We start from the raw sequence: 20,402 nt of genomic DNA on the forward strand, positions 1-20,402 counted from the left end.
CTCTAACTCTTACATCCTTTCTCTTTCTGGATACTGCTGGAACAGGGGAGACTTCAGTTGCTTCATCTTCAAGTTTTAATTTTCTTTATCCTAACATAAGTTCAAAGAAATTCGGTTGTTTATTTCCTTAGTCTAAATGGAATTATCTTGGTATTTAGTAAGTAATCCTTTGTTCCTGGCCACCTGGAAGCCAATATGCCTTCAAGTATAGTGATCTGCACAACAAAAGTTTAGATTCTATAGCTACTAAAAGCGCTGAAATACAGTATGAGTAACATTGCCTGATGAGTTGGCAGAGAAAATTGCTGAAACAGCTGTTGAAATGTCAGGACAACTTATAAATGATAAACATATCACCCTGTTTTGTTCCATTGTTAGCAAAGGTCTACAGTATGTGAGATTAAAGTGTCTCAATAATGCAGTCACTAATGTATATCAACTCTCCAATTAAAGGTGTTTTAGGAAAAAAATGTTCTCAGCTGTTACTTTTTTTATGTATCACGAACTTGACTTTTTTTGTTGATGTGTGCAGGAAACCTAATTTATATCTTTGAGGCAATTCTGGTTTGATAGGGAACAGAACCAGAGTAATAATCCATTTAATAAAACGCAAGCAAACTGAAAAGACATAATGATTAATATGAGGCCTTCAGGTACTTTTGCTAGTGACATCTATTAATGCTGAAGAACAGTTTTTGCGAGTCCTTAATTGTAAGCAGGGCGTAGGAGAATATGGCTTGGGTGGTACGTGCTACTGCCAGAAGCATTATTTAAGTTTAGGAAGCAAGAGAACACGATTAAATAAAAGATAAAGACATGCAGTGTATATATATTTTTTTTATTTTTTTTTTTTTTTTACCTGGAAGCTGAAAAATAGGTGGGGTATAAGTGATGCATCTGCATTTGCAAAGAAATCTGTCGAATCTAACGTTTATTCTCCAACAAACATAATATTCAAGCTTATAAAAGTTTTGTTGCAATTCGTTGCTCAGGAAGGACACTCGGTGTTTAGAAAGCTACAGTTACATCAGTGGATGAGGATGCAGTTCAGAGGGAATTGATTGCTTTGATTAAGGTTTTGCTATCTATAGAATCCATGGTTGATTATTTTGGTGGTTATGTTGACATCACTGTTGCAGAAGCTGTTACTGAGTTTGGAGAGTTTTGTTGTAACTGTAATGCCAAAGCTTTTATATCCTCTTGGTTTTACATTTTTGGGTTACCATGCAGTAGCCCCGTAGTAAAAGCTAACTAGCCTTGTGGAAGTCAGCTGTGGACACTGAAGTGGCAATGGGAAAGTATGGACTGTTTTCTACAACAGTGTTAGTTTGAAGTGCTAATTTCCACACTTCTCTGAGAACCTTTAAACAATAATGTAATTGAAATCACATTTGTGCAGTTGAAGTTTGCCCTTGTTTATAAGCTGTGAGACTGCTTCTTCACAGCGAGACAAGGGTGACTTACCATTGCCACTCAGATAAGCAATATATTTTACAGTCTTTTCTTAACCCAGCAAGACCCTTTCTTGAATTCATCCCCTTACCTGACAATCTCATCTTAGGTATTTCTACTGTGTATCTCTCTGATAAAATTGATACTTTTCACCTAATTAATATCTTAAATCACAATTGGCTCTTTGGAGCAGGGTGGATCAGGGAGATAGGACAGCTGCCTCCTAAGTTTGTTTGTTTTCAAACTACTTTATACAGTGTTCAATCCAATGGGACACCAGCCAGGATGGCTTCTCTGTACTACTGAAGTACAAGTATCTATATCATTCAACTAACACAGTTTCTGCATGTCATAGGACTGGCTGCATCCCTCTTTGATAGTGAGATGTGCTGGCCATTAGACTGTATGGCTTTACTTCTGCATCTACTTTGCAGTTCCATAAATACAAGAGGTGGTTAATATATGGACCAGTTGGGGGGCGGGAGCGGGAAGGGCTACAAAATTAAATTTGCACTTTGAGACAGCATTTGAGTAGTTGACTAAAATCAGGCATTCCTCAGCTCTCAAATAATTTTGAAAAGGAAACAGATACACGTAAAGCACCTCAGCTGTATGAATGTGGAGGTTTTTGTATGATTCATTTTGCCTCTGCAAAAAATGAACACAGTTGTTAAGTTTCACAATATTCTTTTGTTTTTCTGTAGCATATTACATCAGACAGCTACATTCCATGCCTTGCTGATCTCTGCAAAGCCCTCTGGGAAGTCATGCTCAGTTACTACCGAACGATGCAGTGGCATGAGAACCATGACCAAGATGAGGCAGCAGCTGTGTCTTCTGGTAAGAAACTGTTCTAGAAACAAAACTTATAATATTTGGAAATAACTTTGCTTGTGCTCAAGTTGTTAATTTGTGTGTTGGTACCTTTGTGGTCTTGACTCTGTGCCTTCAGCATTATTGCTTATAGTGTGCAGTAAGGAACTTAAATACTCACTGGATTTTTGTAGTCTTCAGTATAAGATTGATTTTTTTTAAATGAATATGTGTATGTGCCATTATTACAGATATAAACAGTTTTATTTTAAACAGTGGTTATTGTTGAGTTGGAAGTCAGCTGTGGTAGATGAATACAAAATCTGAGCATTTTTCCCTTTAATGTGAAATTTCAGATTTTTTGACCAGTGTCCAAATTTTCACTGCATATTATGCTTAGTAGATTGGCATACTAAATTGTGTACTAGGAAAGGTGACTGAAACAACAGGGAATGAATCTGTTGTAAATCTGTCACTGTGATTTTTTTTCAGGAAATCCAGTTTTCTGAATGTTGTATGTCATCTCTACTAGTGAATCATACGTTCACAACTTCCTTGATATCCTTACAGGAGAAAACAAACATTTAATCTTAAAGTATAATTTTTATTTTCTTTTATTGTTGTTCTAGTTTGTATTTTTAGGACAGAAGCACAAAACCTTAGTCTGTTGTCGAAGTCCTCCTAAGTACATTTTGCTGAATGTATTCTAAATGAATATAAGATGTTTGAAGACAGACTATTTCCCCACTAACCTACGATGCTTGTGTTTGGCAGAGAGCAGAGTGTGAAATTTATGGTATTAAGATTTATGCAAAACTCCTTTTATTTGAATCAGATAGGTTTGCTGTTTTCCTACTGAAAAGGAGGCTCTGTCAAAGGACAAGGACTATAGGATTGCTGTTAATTCCTCCTTGCCTGATTTGCATAAAACTTGTATCCTTTATGTTAGATGATAAGAAGAAAGGGAAAAAAATTGGAAATAGAAGAACAGATCTTGGAACACTATGCTTCTTACAATGTATTTGAAATCAAACATTTCTTTCAAAAGTCAGATTTGTTACAGATTTTTTAAGTCTTAAAAAGAATGAAATTTATGCTAATCAACATTGTGTTCCTAATTTAAATTTGAAAAACTGATGAAAGTCTTTTCTTTGGAGTGTCCTTCCTATGTTGTGTGGAATCTTAAAAAAGAAAAAAGAATTTGTTGAAACTCCAAGATTGCAGTTTTTAGAAGTATATCAGAATTAAAATCGGAGTTGAAGTATTTAATTTTGAGACGCACCGTGTGAAGAAAGATTCTGAAGTTTTGACTGAATTGCCCATTCTCAGTAATATTTACTTTGAAATTTAAAATAACTTCAGATAATTGCATTTCCTTCTCTTGTTTTCATTTTGTTGTGATCTTTGCATGTGTAAAATAAAGCAGGTATCATAAAGAGTTTATTGAATGGAAACATTATCACAGTAGACTCCTTGCTCAGCTCCAGATGTAATTTTAAAAATAGTTCCCCTTAGTGTGGTTACTTGTGATATCCCGAAGAAAGAAAATAATTTGCACTGCAGAACCTTTTAAAGGAACCATTAAGCCTAATAAAAGTGGTATATTCAGTCACATGAGTAATTCAAATGCATTGCTTTTTAAATGCATGCTAGAGTGTTTTTGTTATGTTTACTACTAATCCACTAAATCTTCTGTCACTCAGTTTTTAAGTTTCTGTAGATGTGGTGGCTTAGCTGTAATGTATAACTAGAATGTATTTCAGCTACTGAATCACTTTTTCAAATACCTCAGCAATGATAAAGCACACAAAAGAGAATTTTACAACTATAATTTAATTTCAGAAGGACTATAACTATCTAACAAATGTCTGTTTTCTCTAAAAGTCATTGCTTATGCTGCAGTAATTATTAAACCTGTACATGGAAGTCTCATTCCATATTTATTGATTTAATAGCTGTGATATGTGCTAAAGCCAGAGAGTAAAATCCCCACAGAAAGGATGGGTGTGTCAGAAGGAACCATGGAGGCAGTTCAGGAGATTATGCTAAAAGTGTTCCCTCAATTAAACCCCATAGACTGGAGCAATAGAGGGAGCAGTCTTAACTGTTGTACGTGTGTCTGGCATTTATCATTTTGAGAACTCAAGGCTTAGTATTTTTCTCTCCTTGTGCCAGTTAATGTCAGCAGTCTTACAAAGTACGTTAAATGGGTCAAGGGACTCCTGATCTTGGGGCACAAACCCAGCTGTAGAAGTGAGGAGCTGGACTTAGAAGACATGAATTATATAGCTCTTTCTATTTTAATAGTGAAGTTTATCCAAAAGAATGCCTGCATGGATTATGGAAATGAGGTTGCACTTCATCTAGATTGTGTGTCTCGTATTTGTTGTTCTTAATGCCTGCTACAGATGTTAAAATGTTCTTTGCATATCTTGTAAATAATTGCCCTTCTGCATTTCTGAGGAAAGAGGTGTGTCTGCTTTATATCATTAAATAGTCTGCTTATTTGTGTTCTGAAAATTTGTCTAGTTTGAGACTGAAGAGCAAAATGGAATAGAAAATACTTTCGCAACAGGATTTTTTTTGTTTGAAATGTTTATAGCAGAGACTCTTTGAGGCTTTTCTATTTTTTTTTCCCTAGAATTGAGTTCAGAATTTGCAGTTGTTCTTTCAGTTATAGTGTGGACTGGTCTTTGGAGGTTACTTTAAGATCAATTTAAAAAAACCCCTTACTTGAAATAAACTAAATGGAAACATAATTATCTCTAGATATAAATGCAGTCCTAAAAAATTTTCAAGTGTGGGACGTATTTTAGTACCTTTCATGAAATAGGAAAGACTAATGAGATTTAGTTTGCTGAAGTGTTATAACAGTAGCAGTAAATCATAGTGAAATATATGGTATGATAGTTCTATGAATCATCAATAGTAACACTTAACTAATTGCTCTAATGTACTGTTGGAAAGACAGAATTAAGTGTTCATGTGCAGGACTTTTTTAATCATACTGAAGGTAAAATTAGTGAATGAAAAGTATCAACTCCATAGCATGAAATGAGTTCTAAGTTACATTCAATGAACTGCTGCTTAGTCTGTGATTTTGTTTTTCATATAGTAAATAGCAAATTGCTGCGATACAGGTTTTCATTCCTGAAAATAAACTGCTTATTGGAAAGTCTTCCATTTTACTCTTGGTTATGGTCAAAGCATTGTTTTTGTCTGTACTATAGAATCAAAGAAAAAAGGAGTTTTAAAGGGACCCGTGCAGGTCATTTTGTCTTCCCTGCTCAAAGAAAAGTGAACTTAAAAGTTGCGTTGTTTTGTGCGAAGCCCTGTCTGACTCAGCTTGATTTTCACATACCATAAAATTTACTGTGATGTTGATGTAATTCACACGTATTCCTAAGACACTAATTTAACAGAACAACTGAAACTGAGCAGTAAAATGATCACTATAGCATTTAAACTCCTGGTTTCACAAACGTAATCCTAGTGGTCGAAGATGGTAACAACTGTAATATCTGTAATAGATTCAATGAAAAGCAAGAAGAAAATGATGTAAGATGTAAATTTGATTTCAACCATTTTAAATTTCAAAACATTCAATTTATAACCTGCTTGGTATTCAAAGAATGAAGCTAGAGGACAGTGATTTGATTTTTATTCGCCCCCCCCCCCCGCAAGGATTAAAGAAAAACCTTTTGTTATGACTGAAAGCTGTCTTTACAGATTTTGGAGAAATACTGAGAAACCTGAAAAATTACTGTATTTAAATCGGGCATCTAGAAGAATTAACTCCTGGATGCTTCTGATTCTTATTTTTATGTGAAACTATGAATATTTATGTATTCTGCTACCTGTTCCAAATTTTTCAAGGCAAAAAGGGTAAATGTTTGTGAACCATTGTGCAGTCCTTGATTTTCAAGGAAATTATCCTAAATTCATATGTTTGCATGTGTGAAATCTGCTGCAGTACAGTTCATTAAAAGACTGGAAACAAGACCTCTTAGCATGACTGACTGTAAACTGGGAGCACCGTGGGATTGCCAGAGAGAATATTGTGTGGATTTTTATTGAACCATAGCGTACATATGGCTCTGTACAACCATTCCTTCATAAATGGCAGTTTCTGAGGACAATGACTATGGTCTTAATCTTGAGAACAGGTCAAAGATACTGAGTCATTTAGGCTTGGCTTCACTCTGCAGAAGTATAGAAGAGAGGAGGTTGCAGAAACTTCTAAAGAGCATGCTGTGACTAAGATAGCTGGTTTTGTTTACTCTTATAGTCAGAGAAAGGATAAATCTGCTTAGTGTTTCTCTAGTTGTGTTATTCTTTTGGTTTGTGTTTTGTTTAATCTTCCATGATAAATCACTTTTGAAAATGCATTTGTCAGAATTATTGCTTTCAGGAGAAGAGGAGCATATTTAGGTACAGTTACTAAATTATAAGTTACTTCTAGAATGGCTAATATTTTTTTACGGTTTTTCTTTCATAAAGAAAATTTTCTTTGAGTGCTCTGCAACAGTAGATGCAAGTATGGAATTATGTTTGAGTCTCGTTTTCATATCAAGCAGCCTTTTATCTTCTCATTTTGATTAATTAGGGTAAATTCTCAGCCAACCTGTAAAAACAGTGTCAATTACTTTAAACAGGAAAGAGTTGAACACAGCTTTGCAGCCTTGAAAGTAAGGAATATCTATCCCTAATATAAGCCCAAATTCCAGAATGTATCATCTTATGTTTTTAATTCTGAGGAGAAGTTATTCAGTTCAAAATACCAGAGCTTTTATATTCTAGCTGCATATAGTATTGCACTGATTTTGTATTCTTGAGGTCTAGCCTCATGGACAGACTAATTTTAATTTAACTGGCTTGAAGATTCTTCTTGGTAGTGTTGATATGTTCATAATCCCTAGTTTGCAGATGAAGCTCCCTCAGTGTTTGATGAAGTTCATAATTTAATAACGTGTCCAGACACACCAAATAGCTCCACTTGAAAGAAATTAAGCAAAGCCAGCATCTTTCTCAGTAGCCATATTCTCCACATTTGCTTGATTTAAATGGAGCTACAGGTGTTAAAGGTTTCATATTTTTTTGTTTCTATTATACTATATATTATATAAGCATTCATATAATAGGTAATATATATAGTCCAACAGGCTTTAAAAAAAAACCAAAATCCATCTTTCAAGGACACAATCTAAGTCAAGGACGCTAGACACGCCCTAGTCTTGTTAGATATGTCCTGTTGTTCTCCAGGTAGGCTCAAATTATAGATAGGGACTGTCCTTCCCACAATATCATAAGGAACTTTCTTTCCCCACCCCCGGTTTCCTCTCTGGGTTCCTGTAGGATCTGGGCTTTGTGCTGCGTGTTCCTGTGAAGACTAGGCGACAGGGATGAGACCGCCTGATGTGCGTACAAAATAATAGCTTGGGGCTGGGTTGAGGTTTTTGAGAGGAAATGCTGGAATTCGGGGAAAGAAATGGCTTTGAGTTGGGAGCCTGTGCACGGAGGTAGAGAGGTGACACTAGCTGGACTAGGAACAAGGGAGTGAATAGTCTTCTCAAGTACTGAAAATTAGTTGGAGTTGCAGAAAAGATGGAAAGACAGGTCAGCATGGCAATGCTGGGTACTGTGGCAATCTTAATTCTTCTGTGTTTGCAACCTCTTAAATGATGGGGTAGAAGGAGGGCTGTATGCTTTGTAATATTCCAGTGTAATATTTTATGTGAATTTTTATCTTTCATGTCAAATCACTAAATGATTTGGGCTTTAAAGGACATGCATAGTTTTTTTTCCTTGTCAGGAACAGCAGAGTTTTCTTATTATGGGAAAAGTTTGTATGTACAGTCTGGCTAAGAGAGAGGTTTCCTGTGGACAGTCATAGGGTGTGAAGCAAAATGCGTGGTACTGTGCCATCACAGACTGCAAACGTAACCACAATTGTATGCTCACAAACTACATATAAAATATTGCCTTCTCTTTTTTAAAACGGAAATGAAGTATATTTCCTCCATGGAGAGAGAGAACACCACAGACAGGAGAAGTCTACCATGCATTACGGTGCCTTTTTGGAAAGTGATCCAGTGCTGTGGGAATGAAGGTTTTAGAATTAAACTAGTTTGGAAGAAATTAAAGACACCTGATTATATGATTGACATTATTTCATGCATAAGCATAGATTAGTATGAGATGGGGAAAAAAGAAAAGAGCATGCTATATTGTTTGGATGGTTCATGGGAGAAGTTTCAGTATTTTTCCTCAGAGTTGCAGACAGATTTGCTGTGGCAGAAAGTTAAAAATCTTGTTTCTGAAATCTTTAAGTTCATGGTTCTTGTCTACAAAGCTAGAATATTTTAGAGAATCTGGTTGTAGAGGATAAGAAGTGCTCACTTCAGCCTTCAACTTTATCTTTTTTACTTGAAATATTAGTGTCTGTTACTCTCATCTTTTTTTTTTTTTTATTTTTGTTTTTATTGAATGAGATATCTTGCTTACATAATGGCAACCAGAAGCTCTCCTGGTCTGTATTAGCATATAATATTTATAAGTGCTTTATTCATTTCCTTTCAAAAGTTTAGAGCAATGGAGCTCTCCTGGAGTTTGCATAATGGATAATATGATAATGGATAAGGCAGAAGTCTCATTATGAGTACAAAACTAGGATACATTTCAAGACTTTTGGGAATATCTACAGTACCTTTCACCTTCAGTTTCAGATGGCAGCAATGTGATTGGAACTGAGGAGAACAGTTTTGACCGCAGCTATGTAAAAAAGAAATTGGAACATGGGCTTTCACGAATATGGCAGGTATGGTTTTTTTTTTTTTTTCTAAATATTTATCCATTTCCCCCCCCCCCAGTATTAATTACAGTTATATTTATACCAATCTTCTTAAAGGAATCTCTCCAGGGACTTTTTTATTTTTTTAAACAGATTTGGTTTGAGCTAAATATATCAAAACCATGGAAATATAATTTCTGTGACTCATTCACTACTTGGTTGCTACGCTTACAAGCTCAGTCACGATACCAAAACATAATAACATGACTTTCAGCCTGATTCCACTTCTCCCAAACTGTGTGCTGCCCCACAATCTATTTTCTTCTCATGTGCTTTTCTCTGTTAGCACAGTCATACTGTTTTATGTTTCTGGTATAACCATAGCTACAGAGAACCCGAAGTCTTGTGAACCTGCCTGATTTCACAATATTCCTGGTCTGCCTGCTGGATCAGTTTGATGTGCAGTGAGACTCCAAATGTATGATGAAAAAGCTGTATACCTTTTACATGGCTGAATTGTAATCTAAAGCTCTGTTTTCGCAGTGACCAGCATCTAGGACTGACCTTGTGTTATAGAGTGTTAAAGAAACTGATTATAATGTTATTTTAGGAAGTCAATGAGATATCATTCATGTTACATAAAATGAAGTTCTACTCTAAATCTCAAAAAAGTTAAGAGTGCAAACAAACCAAAAAGTGCTAATGAACAAGGCATCATAGCCTTCACCTTTTTGTCTTTAATGTCTTAAGAATACAAAAACTTGTTTGTGTTTTGTAGGATGTTCAACTGAAAGTGAAAACGTATCTTCTGGGAACAGATCTGTCTAACTTCAAATATGATGACTTCATATTTGTACTTGATGTTATCAGCAGGTATTTTGATATGTTCATAAAACCACTTAATACATATGCACAAACTTGAACTCTGATAAACAGCACAGTTAATTAAGGCTGATATTTACATTCTGATGCCAACTTTGTCCCCATCTACTGATAGCTTGACGAGCATTTCTTCTTTATGTGAGAGTCTATGAGTGAGTGCTGATCTCTCTTTCTCACTACCTGCCATAAGGATGTACTTGGGAGAGGTAGCATAAATTGTTTTGCTGCTCAAGTAATGCTTATCTGCAATATGATTTCAGTGTTGTCCACCTTTAAGATTTCAGATGTGCAGATCTGACAATTTTGATGTTTCTAAAAGTTTTTAAAGGGAATCTCAGTTAAGAGCAGTAAAATATTGTAGTACTGCTAACCGGTAGAGTATTATATCCGTCTGTTTCGATAATAAGATGATGGATTCAGACTGTGAGCTGTACAGCTTGCCCTGTGTAATGGGATCTCATTTATTTTACTTATGGCTCTTTGTCTCTATGTGTATGGGACATTATGATAGGATTTGGAGGGAAATGAGATGTGAACTTTTGTGGCATGAGTGAAGTGTTTGCAACTTAATGTTGGTGCTCTGCTTTTATGGATACATATATGCTCATGGTAATGGTTGAGACTTGCAATGCAGGTTGGAACAGTAGTATTAATAAATCAGTAAATATTTCTGAACTTTGTTTTATTGTTATAGGTTGATGCAAGTTGGAGAAGAATTTTGTGGCAGTAAGTCTGAAGTTTTGCAAGAATCTATCAGAAAACAAAGTGTTAACTATTTCAAAACGTACCACAGGTGAGACTACTGTATGTACAGTGGATTAATCTAATGGCGGTTATTTTTGCTGTGTTTAACTTGACATGCTTTCTGAAGGAATTCCACTGCATAATGTTCCTGCATAGAGGTTGACAGATAGTGGAATATGCTTCATGATGAGAACAGGGTTCTGAACTGTGGAGAAGGGGAGAGGGTGGAGAAGCCTTTGCTTCCGCTATAGTTGTGGAGAATTCTAGTTCTGCAGCAGGCAAGCCAGATAAAGATGAAAGACTTTTTATGTAGAATTTCAGTAGTTTTTCAGTCTGCCTCTTAAGCTGTCTCCTGAGATCCTGTGGATGAATGCTTCTGAAGTCCATACTTCCTAGCAAAATTGTTACTTCTTTTTCTATGCCATTACATAAAAAGAGCTGATTATAGAATGGTTTGGGTTGGAAGGGACCTTAAAGATCATCTGGTTCCAACTCCCCTGCTGTGGGCAGGGACACCTTCCACTAGATCAGGTTGCTCAAAGCCCCGTCCAACCTGTCCTTGAACGCTTCCAGGGAGGGGGCAGCCACAGCTTCTCTGGGCAACATGTTCCAGTGTGTCGCCAGCTGCACAGTAAAGAATATCTTCCTTATATCTAATCTAAATCCACCCTCTTTCAGTTTAAAACCATTATGCCTCATCCTATCACTACACTCCCTGATGATAAAGAGTCCCTCCCCATCTTTCCTGTAGGCCCCCTTTAAGTACTGGAAGGCTTCTATAAGATCTCGATGGAGCCTTCTCTTCTCCAGGCTGAACCACCCCAACTGTCTCAGCCTGGCGTCATAGGGGACATGCTCCAGCCCCTCAGTCATCTTCGTGGCCCTCCTCTGCACCTGCTTGAGCAAGTCCATGTCCTTACGCCTGGGGGCCCCAGAGCTGGACCCAGTACTCCAGGTGGGGTCTCACAAGAGTGGAGTAGACAGGCAGAATCCCCTCCCTCGACCTGCTGGCCACACTTCTCTTCACAGAATCATCTAGGCTGGAAAAGACCTTGAAGATCACCTAGTCCAGCCATTAACCTAACACTGACAGTTCTCAACTACACCATATCCCTAAGTGCTATGTCAACCTGACTCTTAAACACATCCAGGGATGGGGACTCCACCACCTCCCTGGGCAGCCCATTCCAATGCCTAACAACCCGTTCTGTAAAGAAATGTTTCCTAATATCCAGTCTAAACCTTCCCTGGCACAACTTGAGGCCATTCCCTCTGTCCTATTGCTTGTTACTTGGTTCAAGAGACTCATCCTCAGCTCTCTGCAACCTCCTTTCAGGTAGTTGTAGAGGGTGATGAGGTCTCCCCTCAGCCTCCTCTTCTCCAGACTAAACAACCCCAGTTCCCTCAGCCGCTCCTCGTACGACATGTGCTCCAGACCCTTCACCAGCTTTGTTGCCCTTCTCTGGACACGCTCGAGTAATTTTGTAGTGAGGGGCCCAAAACTGAACCCAGTAATCGAGGTGCGGCCTCACCAGTGCCGAGTACCAGGGGTAAGATCACTTCCCTGTCCCTGCTGGCCACACTATTTCTGATACAAGCCAGGATGCCATTGGCCTTCTTGGCCACCTGGGCACACTGCTGGCTCATGTTCAGCCGGCTGTCAATCAACACCCCCAGGTCCCTCTCTGACTGGCAGCTCTCCAGCCACTCCTCCCCAAGCCTGTAGCGCTGCTGGGGGTTGCTGTGGTCAAAGTGCAGCACCTGGCATTTGGCCTTATTGAACCTCATACAGTTGGCCTTAGCCCATCGCTCCAGACTGTCCAGACATTGATGGAATGTGTATAGTAATAATTGTTTTTTTGAAATAACTTGTGTTTTTACTTAATGTTTCTTGTAGTTCTTGGGAAAATAAAAGGAAGTATTTACTGATATAACTCAAATTATGTGAACCTTTTAATACTTTTTTGTGTTTTATACTGTGTGGGTATTGTGAAGATTAATTAGCTGATGTTTGCATCCTCAGAAGGAAGAATATAAAAAACCCTCTCTCCCAGCTATATCTCTCAGGTTGATTTATATAAAAGCTTCAAGCATCTTTCCTTTTCAAGCTAATGTGGCTTTCACTCCCCTTGTGTATTTAATTGGAGGGGGAGAAAAAAGCTAGTGCTTTTAAGGATTCATTAGTACATAAAAGCTACATAGAGCTTAAATGCTCAGAGTACTGGAGTAATCAGTTCTTTGATTGTGTAATTTGACATATGTGGCCTCCTGGGCAGTGTGGTGTTTTAGAGAACTGTCAACATAGAGAAAGCATTCAAAGGAATTGGTCGTTGTCACTCAAAAAGCATAGAAAAGCAGTGTAATACTAGTGTATACATGAAGCCTTTTTTGGGTAAAAGTTGATTATTTTGACAAATTAGAGTCCGCTTTTGGCAGAGAACATCAGTAAGGCAATTTTTAGAATGCGCTTTATTTTTTTGTTCTGATACGTTTGTAAAAAGGTGTGTCTGATCACCAACGCTTTTCAGAGAATAAGCGCGTCAGACCTTCCACATGTGCCTCTTTCTAGACTTGTATGCTGGTGAAAATGAAGAGCATTTGTTCAAGTACTTTCAGTACCTTGATTTCAGCTTTGAAATGATACAAAAACTGGTTGTGTGTGGCTTTTAAATGTTTGTTTTTCTATGACTCTTTCTCCTTAGTCTTCCTCTTAAAGAATTTTAATTTGTAATGCTCATTTTCACAGCATCTCTATCTATTTTTTTCTGTCGGCTTTACTGTGAAGATCTGCAAGCTATGGGTACTCAGTGCCTCAAAAATAGCACTTGAAGTCTATTCACATTTAACTGGTGAATTTAAATAGACACCGCAAACTGTAGTTGTAATTCCACACATTGTTCATCTCGTTGAGGCAAGAAAACTTTCATTGTAGTGGTAATCATAGTTTTATTATTGAAATAGTGGTATTTCTAGAATATTTTAGTGCCTAATTAGAAACCCAGTGCATAATTTACCAACTGCTACTTGTTAAGCAAAACAATATACCAAGAAGAAAAGATACAGCAATGCGACCTCAATAAGCACTCATTGCTGTCTCTTCCTATATGTGGCACAAAGATTTACTTTATTAATGGTATTTCTGCTTGTGGCTGAATGGCGGCTTTTCTAATGATTAAAAACATAACAGAAACAATGTTTCCCTAATATGTTTTCTATATTAGTACCAAGGTAAAGATAAGCTATGAAAAAAACGGAGTTTGGGAGATTAATGGCCATTTCACTTTCTTCTCTGAAAAGTTAAGATGTCTGTAGAACATAGTTCTTCCCACTTCCTTTTGCTACCTGTTGGCTTCACTGTGCTTGAAAGAAGCATCTAGCTTGTGTGGGCTCACAGAAGCTGTTGTACAGTTGTAGAGTGTTTGTATATATTATATTGCTTTCTACAGTTTATATAGAGGAAAAAAGATCCAGTATTACTCCATAATCATACATGTTCCTCTATGTTGTCTAATGGTTTTGACAAAAAATTTGTTTCCAAATTTTGGAGATTGACATTCTTTGAGAGTATTTCCAGAGGTGTCATAAAACATACACTGTGTTAATAACCACATCTTTTAGGTGGTCTGTCAGTCGAAAGAATGAGTTAAATATCTGTTTTCAAGTGTGAGTTTTTATACAATTTTTGAAGGTGTTTTTCACTGCATAACTTAAAATAATTATGTACTTTCTGATTTACTCTTGCTGCTAATTAAGAGTATTCATTTGTTGTATTTCAGAACCCGTCTTGAAGAACTAAGAATGTTTTTGGAGAATGAGACCTGGGAACTTTGTCCTGTTAAATCAAGTTTTAGTATTCTGCAGCTTCATGTACGTTCTATGAATAACACATACAAATATATTAATATTTTAATAGCTAAGAGTCCAGGTGTTCTGGGTAGTAGTAAGATCCATGAACTACTGTGCAAATGTTTTCACTGGCTGCTAAAAAGCCCAAAATTTCACTTCGTGATATTGGAAACTTAAGATTCAAATGCTTTTAAAACAGTAGTGTTCCTGTTTCAGGCAGGTAGAGGTTTACAGAAGAAGCTAGAGTTATAAGCATAATGTTAGCCTTTATTTTTCATGTTTTAATGTGCTGTTAATATGTCAGTTTTCCATTTCCAAATTATTTATCTGATAGTAAGACGCTAAAATATGAGTGCCTAAAGATAGTCACATGAGCGCTCACTAGCTTGTACCAGTTTTGGTATGTGTTGTTTTTGTGTATGTTTTGGTATATGTTTCTGGACACATGGGTCATACTAGCTCATTTGGAAAGGAAAAAAAAAGTTAATTCTTCTGTGGTGAAGTCCAACTGAAAGCAAGTAATTGCAAGTAATTGGTGTGCTCACCTGCTGTCCTATAGTGATTTTTGTGAAGTTTAGCATGTGGTAGGTGAATTTCACCTGTTTTGCCAAATGAAATGTGGGTGCCTATGATTAAAGCTAACACTAGAGTGCAAAAATGGATATAGCTGAGCAATCTCAAGCCAAAGATAATTTTGTGGCTTTTGTGCAGAGTTAACTGTAAAAGTAAGCAAGAGGCTACTGGGGCAGTAATAGGATGGAGGGAAAAGGTAAAAGGACCCTCAGTAGCATCCAGTAGCAAAAGAGGTAATATTTTTAGTAGAGAAATTGGATTGTAAATCCATGCATACTGCTCAAGGGACTGGAGCAGCAGAAAATGGCAGAAAGTCACTGATTCACTTGAACAGAAATCTAACATTGCAGTCCTTTTAGCTGCATACATTTGGATTTTTAAACCTTTAGATAAATGATAATGTACATTTTGCCATTTATAAAGATCAATAGCTAGAGTTTAATAGATAAAAATGATACGTCAACTGAGATAAGTCAAGGTTTTTAGAAAAAAGTCTAAAATCATACCTTACGTGCCTTAGTCCGTGTATTTGCAAAAGTCTCTGTACTCAGTCATCAGAAACTTCATGTGCAATGGGTTTGAAAAGTAATAAATTTTGAAAAGAACTCTTTAAAAATAAAATACTAAAAAAACCCCATCAGCTTTAGTAAATTACTAGGTAACTTGGTTTAAGAAAACTGCATTTTTTTGGATAGAATTTAGGTCTTATTTTACCTCCTAATTTCCGTGAAATAAAAAACTCACATAGTTTTCACCTAGTTTTAGGCAATGAATTCTTTCAGAATTTAGGAGTTGTATTGTGTGTCATAGCTAAGTGAACTAAATCAGTTCAAATATCTGCTAAAATTAGAAAGATGAGCAGTATAAGATTACCAATTTCAAGGTTAACTTGAGCCAGCGTGAAAAGCATGTTTAAATAACCAGGAAGCTTTGGCTAAAATTTTCATATCAGGTTAATTGTCCACAAGTTTGTTGTTACACTATGGTTTTACAGAACTGGAGTCAATACTGAAACTGTCTTGTTGGTGATTAAAATTGTACTTTATTTCTATTAATAGGAATTTAAGTTCATGGAGCAGTCACGTTCCCCATCTGTGTCACCTAGTAAGCAGCCTGCTTCAGCAATTTCAACAACAGTAACATTATTTGAGCAGTACTGTAATGGAGGAAACCCATTTGAAATTCAGGCCAACAGCAAAGATGATGAGACGGAAGATGTGTTAGCTTCCAATGGGGTATGGACTGTTTCAGGAAAAAGAAAGAAAAAAAAAAAAAGCAAATCTTGCTCTCAGTAAATTATGATTTATTTTGTGTATCACTGATGGCAAAATGTCTTAGTACAAGGATCAGTTAACTGCAGTGCTGTGTAAAGTCTCAAGCCACCTTACTCCTTTAATTAGGTAGGTTGCTTTGCTTTTAACAGTGCCAGAAATCCAGGCATCCATTTAAAGTTCAGTTTGTTTTGCAGTGGATCAATATTTTTTTCCAGTGAAGTCAAGTGTTCCTGAAGCAAGACATGATCCGCTTAAATTAGTGTTTTTCCAGGGGTTTGTTAGCTTTCTTTTTGGAAGTAATTTTGTCATTTTAGGACTAGCTTTCTGGCCTCTTAGGAAAGAATCAGTGTGGGTTACTCCTTCTGTTGTATTTGTTCACACTTATGTGATTTGCCATAGATTATCTGATGTTTGTTAGGCAGTTTTTAATTGTAATTTAAATGGTCAGGACACTCGCTTTACGGCAGGATCTACTATAAAGCTGAACAATAAGTTTGTGTATTTTTCAGAATTCTGCCCAAATCTAGCAGTGGTCAAATGTGTTTTACTTTAAAACTTTGTACTATTCTCTTAAATGCTATATTAACATATTTTTGTTAAAGCTTTTGCTCTTGTTTATCCCTTCAAATAATGTTTTCTTTGCCTTTTTTTTTTGATAAGTTCGGTTTTAGTTTTTTTGTTTAAGGTTAGTTAATCCAGCTTGTCACTCTAATGCTGTCTGGTTTTCAGCTTCATATTTCTTGCTTTCCTTGTGGAACTTCAGTTGCAAAGCAGCACGATTGGTATCTCACACACCTGAGTGTGATGCTGCAGTGTCTTTCCTTCTGTGGGTGATGCTGCAGTCTCTTTCTCAAGCAGCTGTCTCAGCGGTTCAGCAGGTTTTTTTCAGGCTGTGGTTTTGGTGAAACAGGCTAGAGGGAGTTGTGATCCCATGAATTAGCAGTAGGCTGATGTGTCACACGTGTAGCAAAGTCCATGTTGTGGTTTCCCTGTCTTTAATTTTGAACAGTGTCCCACTTGGGAGGCTTGCACATCATCAGGGACTTTCAAGGCTGGCTGCTGTGTCCTCTTTTTGAAAGCTGTGTGCCAGTTTAGTGTTCTTTATTAGTGAAACCTTAATATATTTTAAATTGATAAAATCTGATTTTGTGCCTGGTGAAGAACTATAATGAATTTTGGCTTTTCTTTGACACCAGAGGGACAGAATGTTCTGTGTGGAAAAAGTGAAATACCAATGATACAATTTATTATGCATTTCTCTTGTGAAATATAGGTTAGATTTGCAGTCATTCATATTGTAGTTATTTTAAACCTTAAATATAGTGGTAGAACTTAGAAATAGCATATAGAGCTAATTTTTTTTAATCTAAAATTTAAAGTTGTTTGTTCAATGTAATTTAAAATTGATTATGGAGGATGATGCTTTCGACTCTTCCTTCACCCTTGTGGAAATCAGCTGTGGTGAGTATTTCCTGTTTGACATTTTGCTAGCTTTGCTACGTATAAACAAGTTTGTTCCATATGATAACTTGAGTTTTTAATGCATTGGAAAATGGGAACTAACTGCTTTTAATGTTGAAAGATGTTATGTAAATCTGAGGAATTGTACTCAGAGTGTGGATGAGGGTGTTCAGTGACGCTAAGAAAGCACTTACCTGGTTTTCACCAGTGTATTTGGCTGTTAACTCAGTCACTGGAAGGATAAAATCCTTTCCAAAAATCTTTGTGAGGCAGGGAAGTATTATGCACATCGACATAGACAATTGAGGCACAGAATAGGTTAATTAACTTGTCAGTAGTTGTACAGGACATCTAACTTGGCTGGTATTAGAACTAAGGTTTCTTGTGACCCAAGAGAGTATACTCTCCAGGTGACTATCCTACCTTTCCTTTTCACATCTCCTCTCTCCATTACCGGCTGTTCCAAAGTGCTGACACATAGAAAGAACTCTTATTTAAAAAAAAAAAAAAAAAAAAAAATTACATCTATTTGGTTATCCTTTACATGGAAACAGAAATAACTTGCTTAGGTAATGTGCGACAATATTTCTACAAAGGTTTTATGTTTCAGTTTCTTGACTGACCAGTTAGGGAGCAGTCAAGGCACGTTTTAGCACTTAAAATTGGAATTATTTCAGGTGGAGGTTGCAAAATTTTGTTTCCAGAGAATGCAGACATGTTTCCAGATATTTTGAGGAATGGCATGACAAGGACATAAGCAATTGATTTACTTGTCAAATGATCTGTAGGATGGTAAGAACTGTCAGGATTTCTTTTGAGAATTTTAAAGTCTTTTTAACTGCTTAGTTGTTGTTAATTCTGGACAACTGAAAATGGACCTCTGGATCTAGCAGCCTCAGCTCTGTATCTTGAGGTGCTTTATGTCTCTTTTCTGTAGCTCACTAAAATATTGTGATGGTTTAGCCCCTGCCGGGGTCTGAGACCACGCGGCCGCTGCCCCTCCCCCACAAAGGGAGTGAAATACAAAGCCCCAAGACTGAGATAAGGAAAGGTTTAATACAACAGTGCAATAGCAACACAACCAATAACAGTAATAGTGATGGCAATTAACAGAGCAAAATAGCTACCAAATACAGCAGTGGGAAGCACGATGTACAAAACCACGAGTGCACCGCGCTCCTGCGCCAGGAAAAATGTGACCTGCCAGGATGTGACGTCCCCATGGTATCTGAATAACCCGGCTAGAGCTCCCCCCCACTGCTGGGGAAACTTAACCCTATCCTGGTTAAACCAGGACATAATATCTTTCCTGCAATACAGTTAACTTACAGTTTTGTAACACTCTTCAGCTTTGATGAATCTTACCACTGTCCTATGGCTTTGTTTGGGCTGATTGCCTAAACACTTGTGAACTGATTATTGCTACAAGATATCTGAATTCCTTTTAGCACTTTAAAATTTTACTGCAGACTGTGCATATTCAAAATGGATTTATAAGATCTCTTCAGGTTGAGGTCACTATTTAATAGTTGTGAGTTACTTACTGCATGCTTCAAAATGCAGATGTTTTTATCTCATTAAATAACTTTTCCAGCTCATTAATAGCATTAGGTTGAGGAGACTTAAAGTATTTTTCCATGTAAAAAAAATTCTCAAAATTCTCTTAATCTATGATGTTAAGACGCTATGTATGTCAACTGTCACATTCATATATCAATATGAATTGTAGTTAACAATTTGTAGTCAATTTATCATTTTACTATCACAGGATTTTAATTGAATTGGCATGTCATTTATTATATATTAATCCGTAATAAGTAATGGTAATTCTCCATGCCAAGTTAGTTAAACTATGACTCTCCTTAATCAAGCCTAAAATCAGCTCATTTTGAAATAAACTGAGCTTTCATTATGGCTTTCCTTTGTCTGAAATGTTCATGAGGCAGAAATTTTGCCTGTGAGTACTAAGGATCAGAACATTTATTTTTAGTCTGTGTCTCATATCACATTCTTTTTTCCATCTGAGCTGGATTTGCTTTGAATTTGTTTGTACTGTGGGTTTCACACTTTTATAATATAGTGCTTTCATAGTGCTAGGCTTTAAAAGCCTCCATAGCTTAGGGCTGGCGCCAGGAATTGCCGTGCATGACTGAAAAAAATATATTTCCTAATGTATTTTGGATGATTGAGAGACTGGGTTTTCTCCTTTGGAGAGCGGTTGTATGCTTTAAAACCCTGCCATTCCCTAAGGATCCTGGAACCAGACTGTCTTTGTCATATGTGTCATTATTGACTCCTTGAATAAAATGGCTTCAGAGCAGTGTACACATTAAGGAAAAGTTAAAAGTATTGTGGTCTCTCTTCAAGTCCAAGTGCATTCTGGAGCCCGATGGATATGTTTAATGTTGTGCTAGCTGTGTAGATGTTCAGGAAAAAGGGTTATGTGACAGAGCATTTCCCTTTAATCTTTTCTGGGTTAAGAAATTAACTTTGTGAAAAACAATTATTTAATTATTTATGAAGTGTCTAAAGCATCTATATTACATAGCACCTAGAACGCTTGAAAA

The 20,402-nt window shown here is 36.7% G+C and overlaps 1 protein-coding gene across 3 annotated transcripts in view; it reads left to right on the plus strand.

Moving 5' to 3' along the window:
- Positions 1 to 20,402, plus strand: part of VPS50 (VPS50 subunit of EARP/GARPII complex) — a 97,185-nt gene that overhangs the window by 35,842 nt on the left and 40,941 nt on the right. For all 3 annotated transcript variants that reach the window (XM_074835748.1, XM_074835741.1, XM_074835732.1), the window contains exons 13-18: positions 2,157 to 2,292; positions 8,985 to 9,082; positions 9,834 to 9,928; positions 10,632 to 10,730; positions 14,458 to 14,548; positions 16,159 to 16,335. In XM_074835748.1, coding sequence (XP_074691849.1) covers positions 2,157 to 2,292; positions 8,985 to 9,082; positions 9,834 to 9,928; positions 10,632 to 10,730; positions 14,458 to 14,548; positions 16,159 to 16,335 — 696 coding nt within the window. The remainder of the gene's footprint in view (positions 1 to 2,156; positions 2,293 to 8,984; positions 9,083 to 9,833; positions 9,929 to 10,631; positions 10,731 to 14,457; positions 14,549 to 16,158; positions 16,336 to 20,402) is intronic.

Source organism: Strix aluco, chromosome 1 (genome assembly GCF_031877795.1).
Source record: "Strix aluco isolate bStrAlu1 chromosome 1, bStrAlu1.hap1, whole genome shotgun sequence".
Classification (NCBI taxonomy): Eukaryota; Metazoa; Chordata; class Aves; order Strigiformes; family Strigidae; genus Strix; species Strix aluco.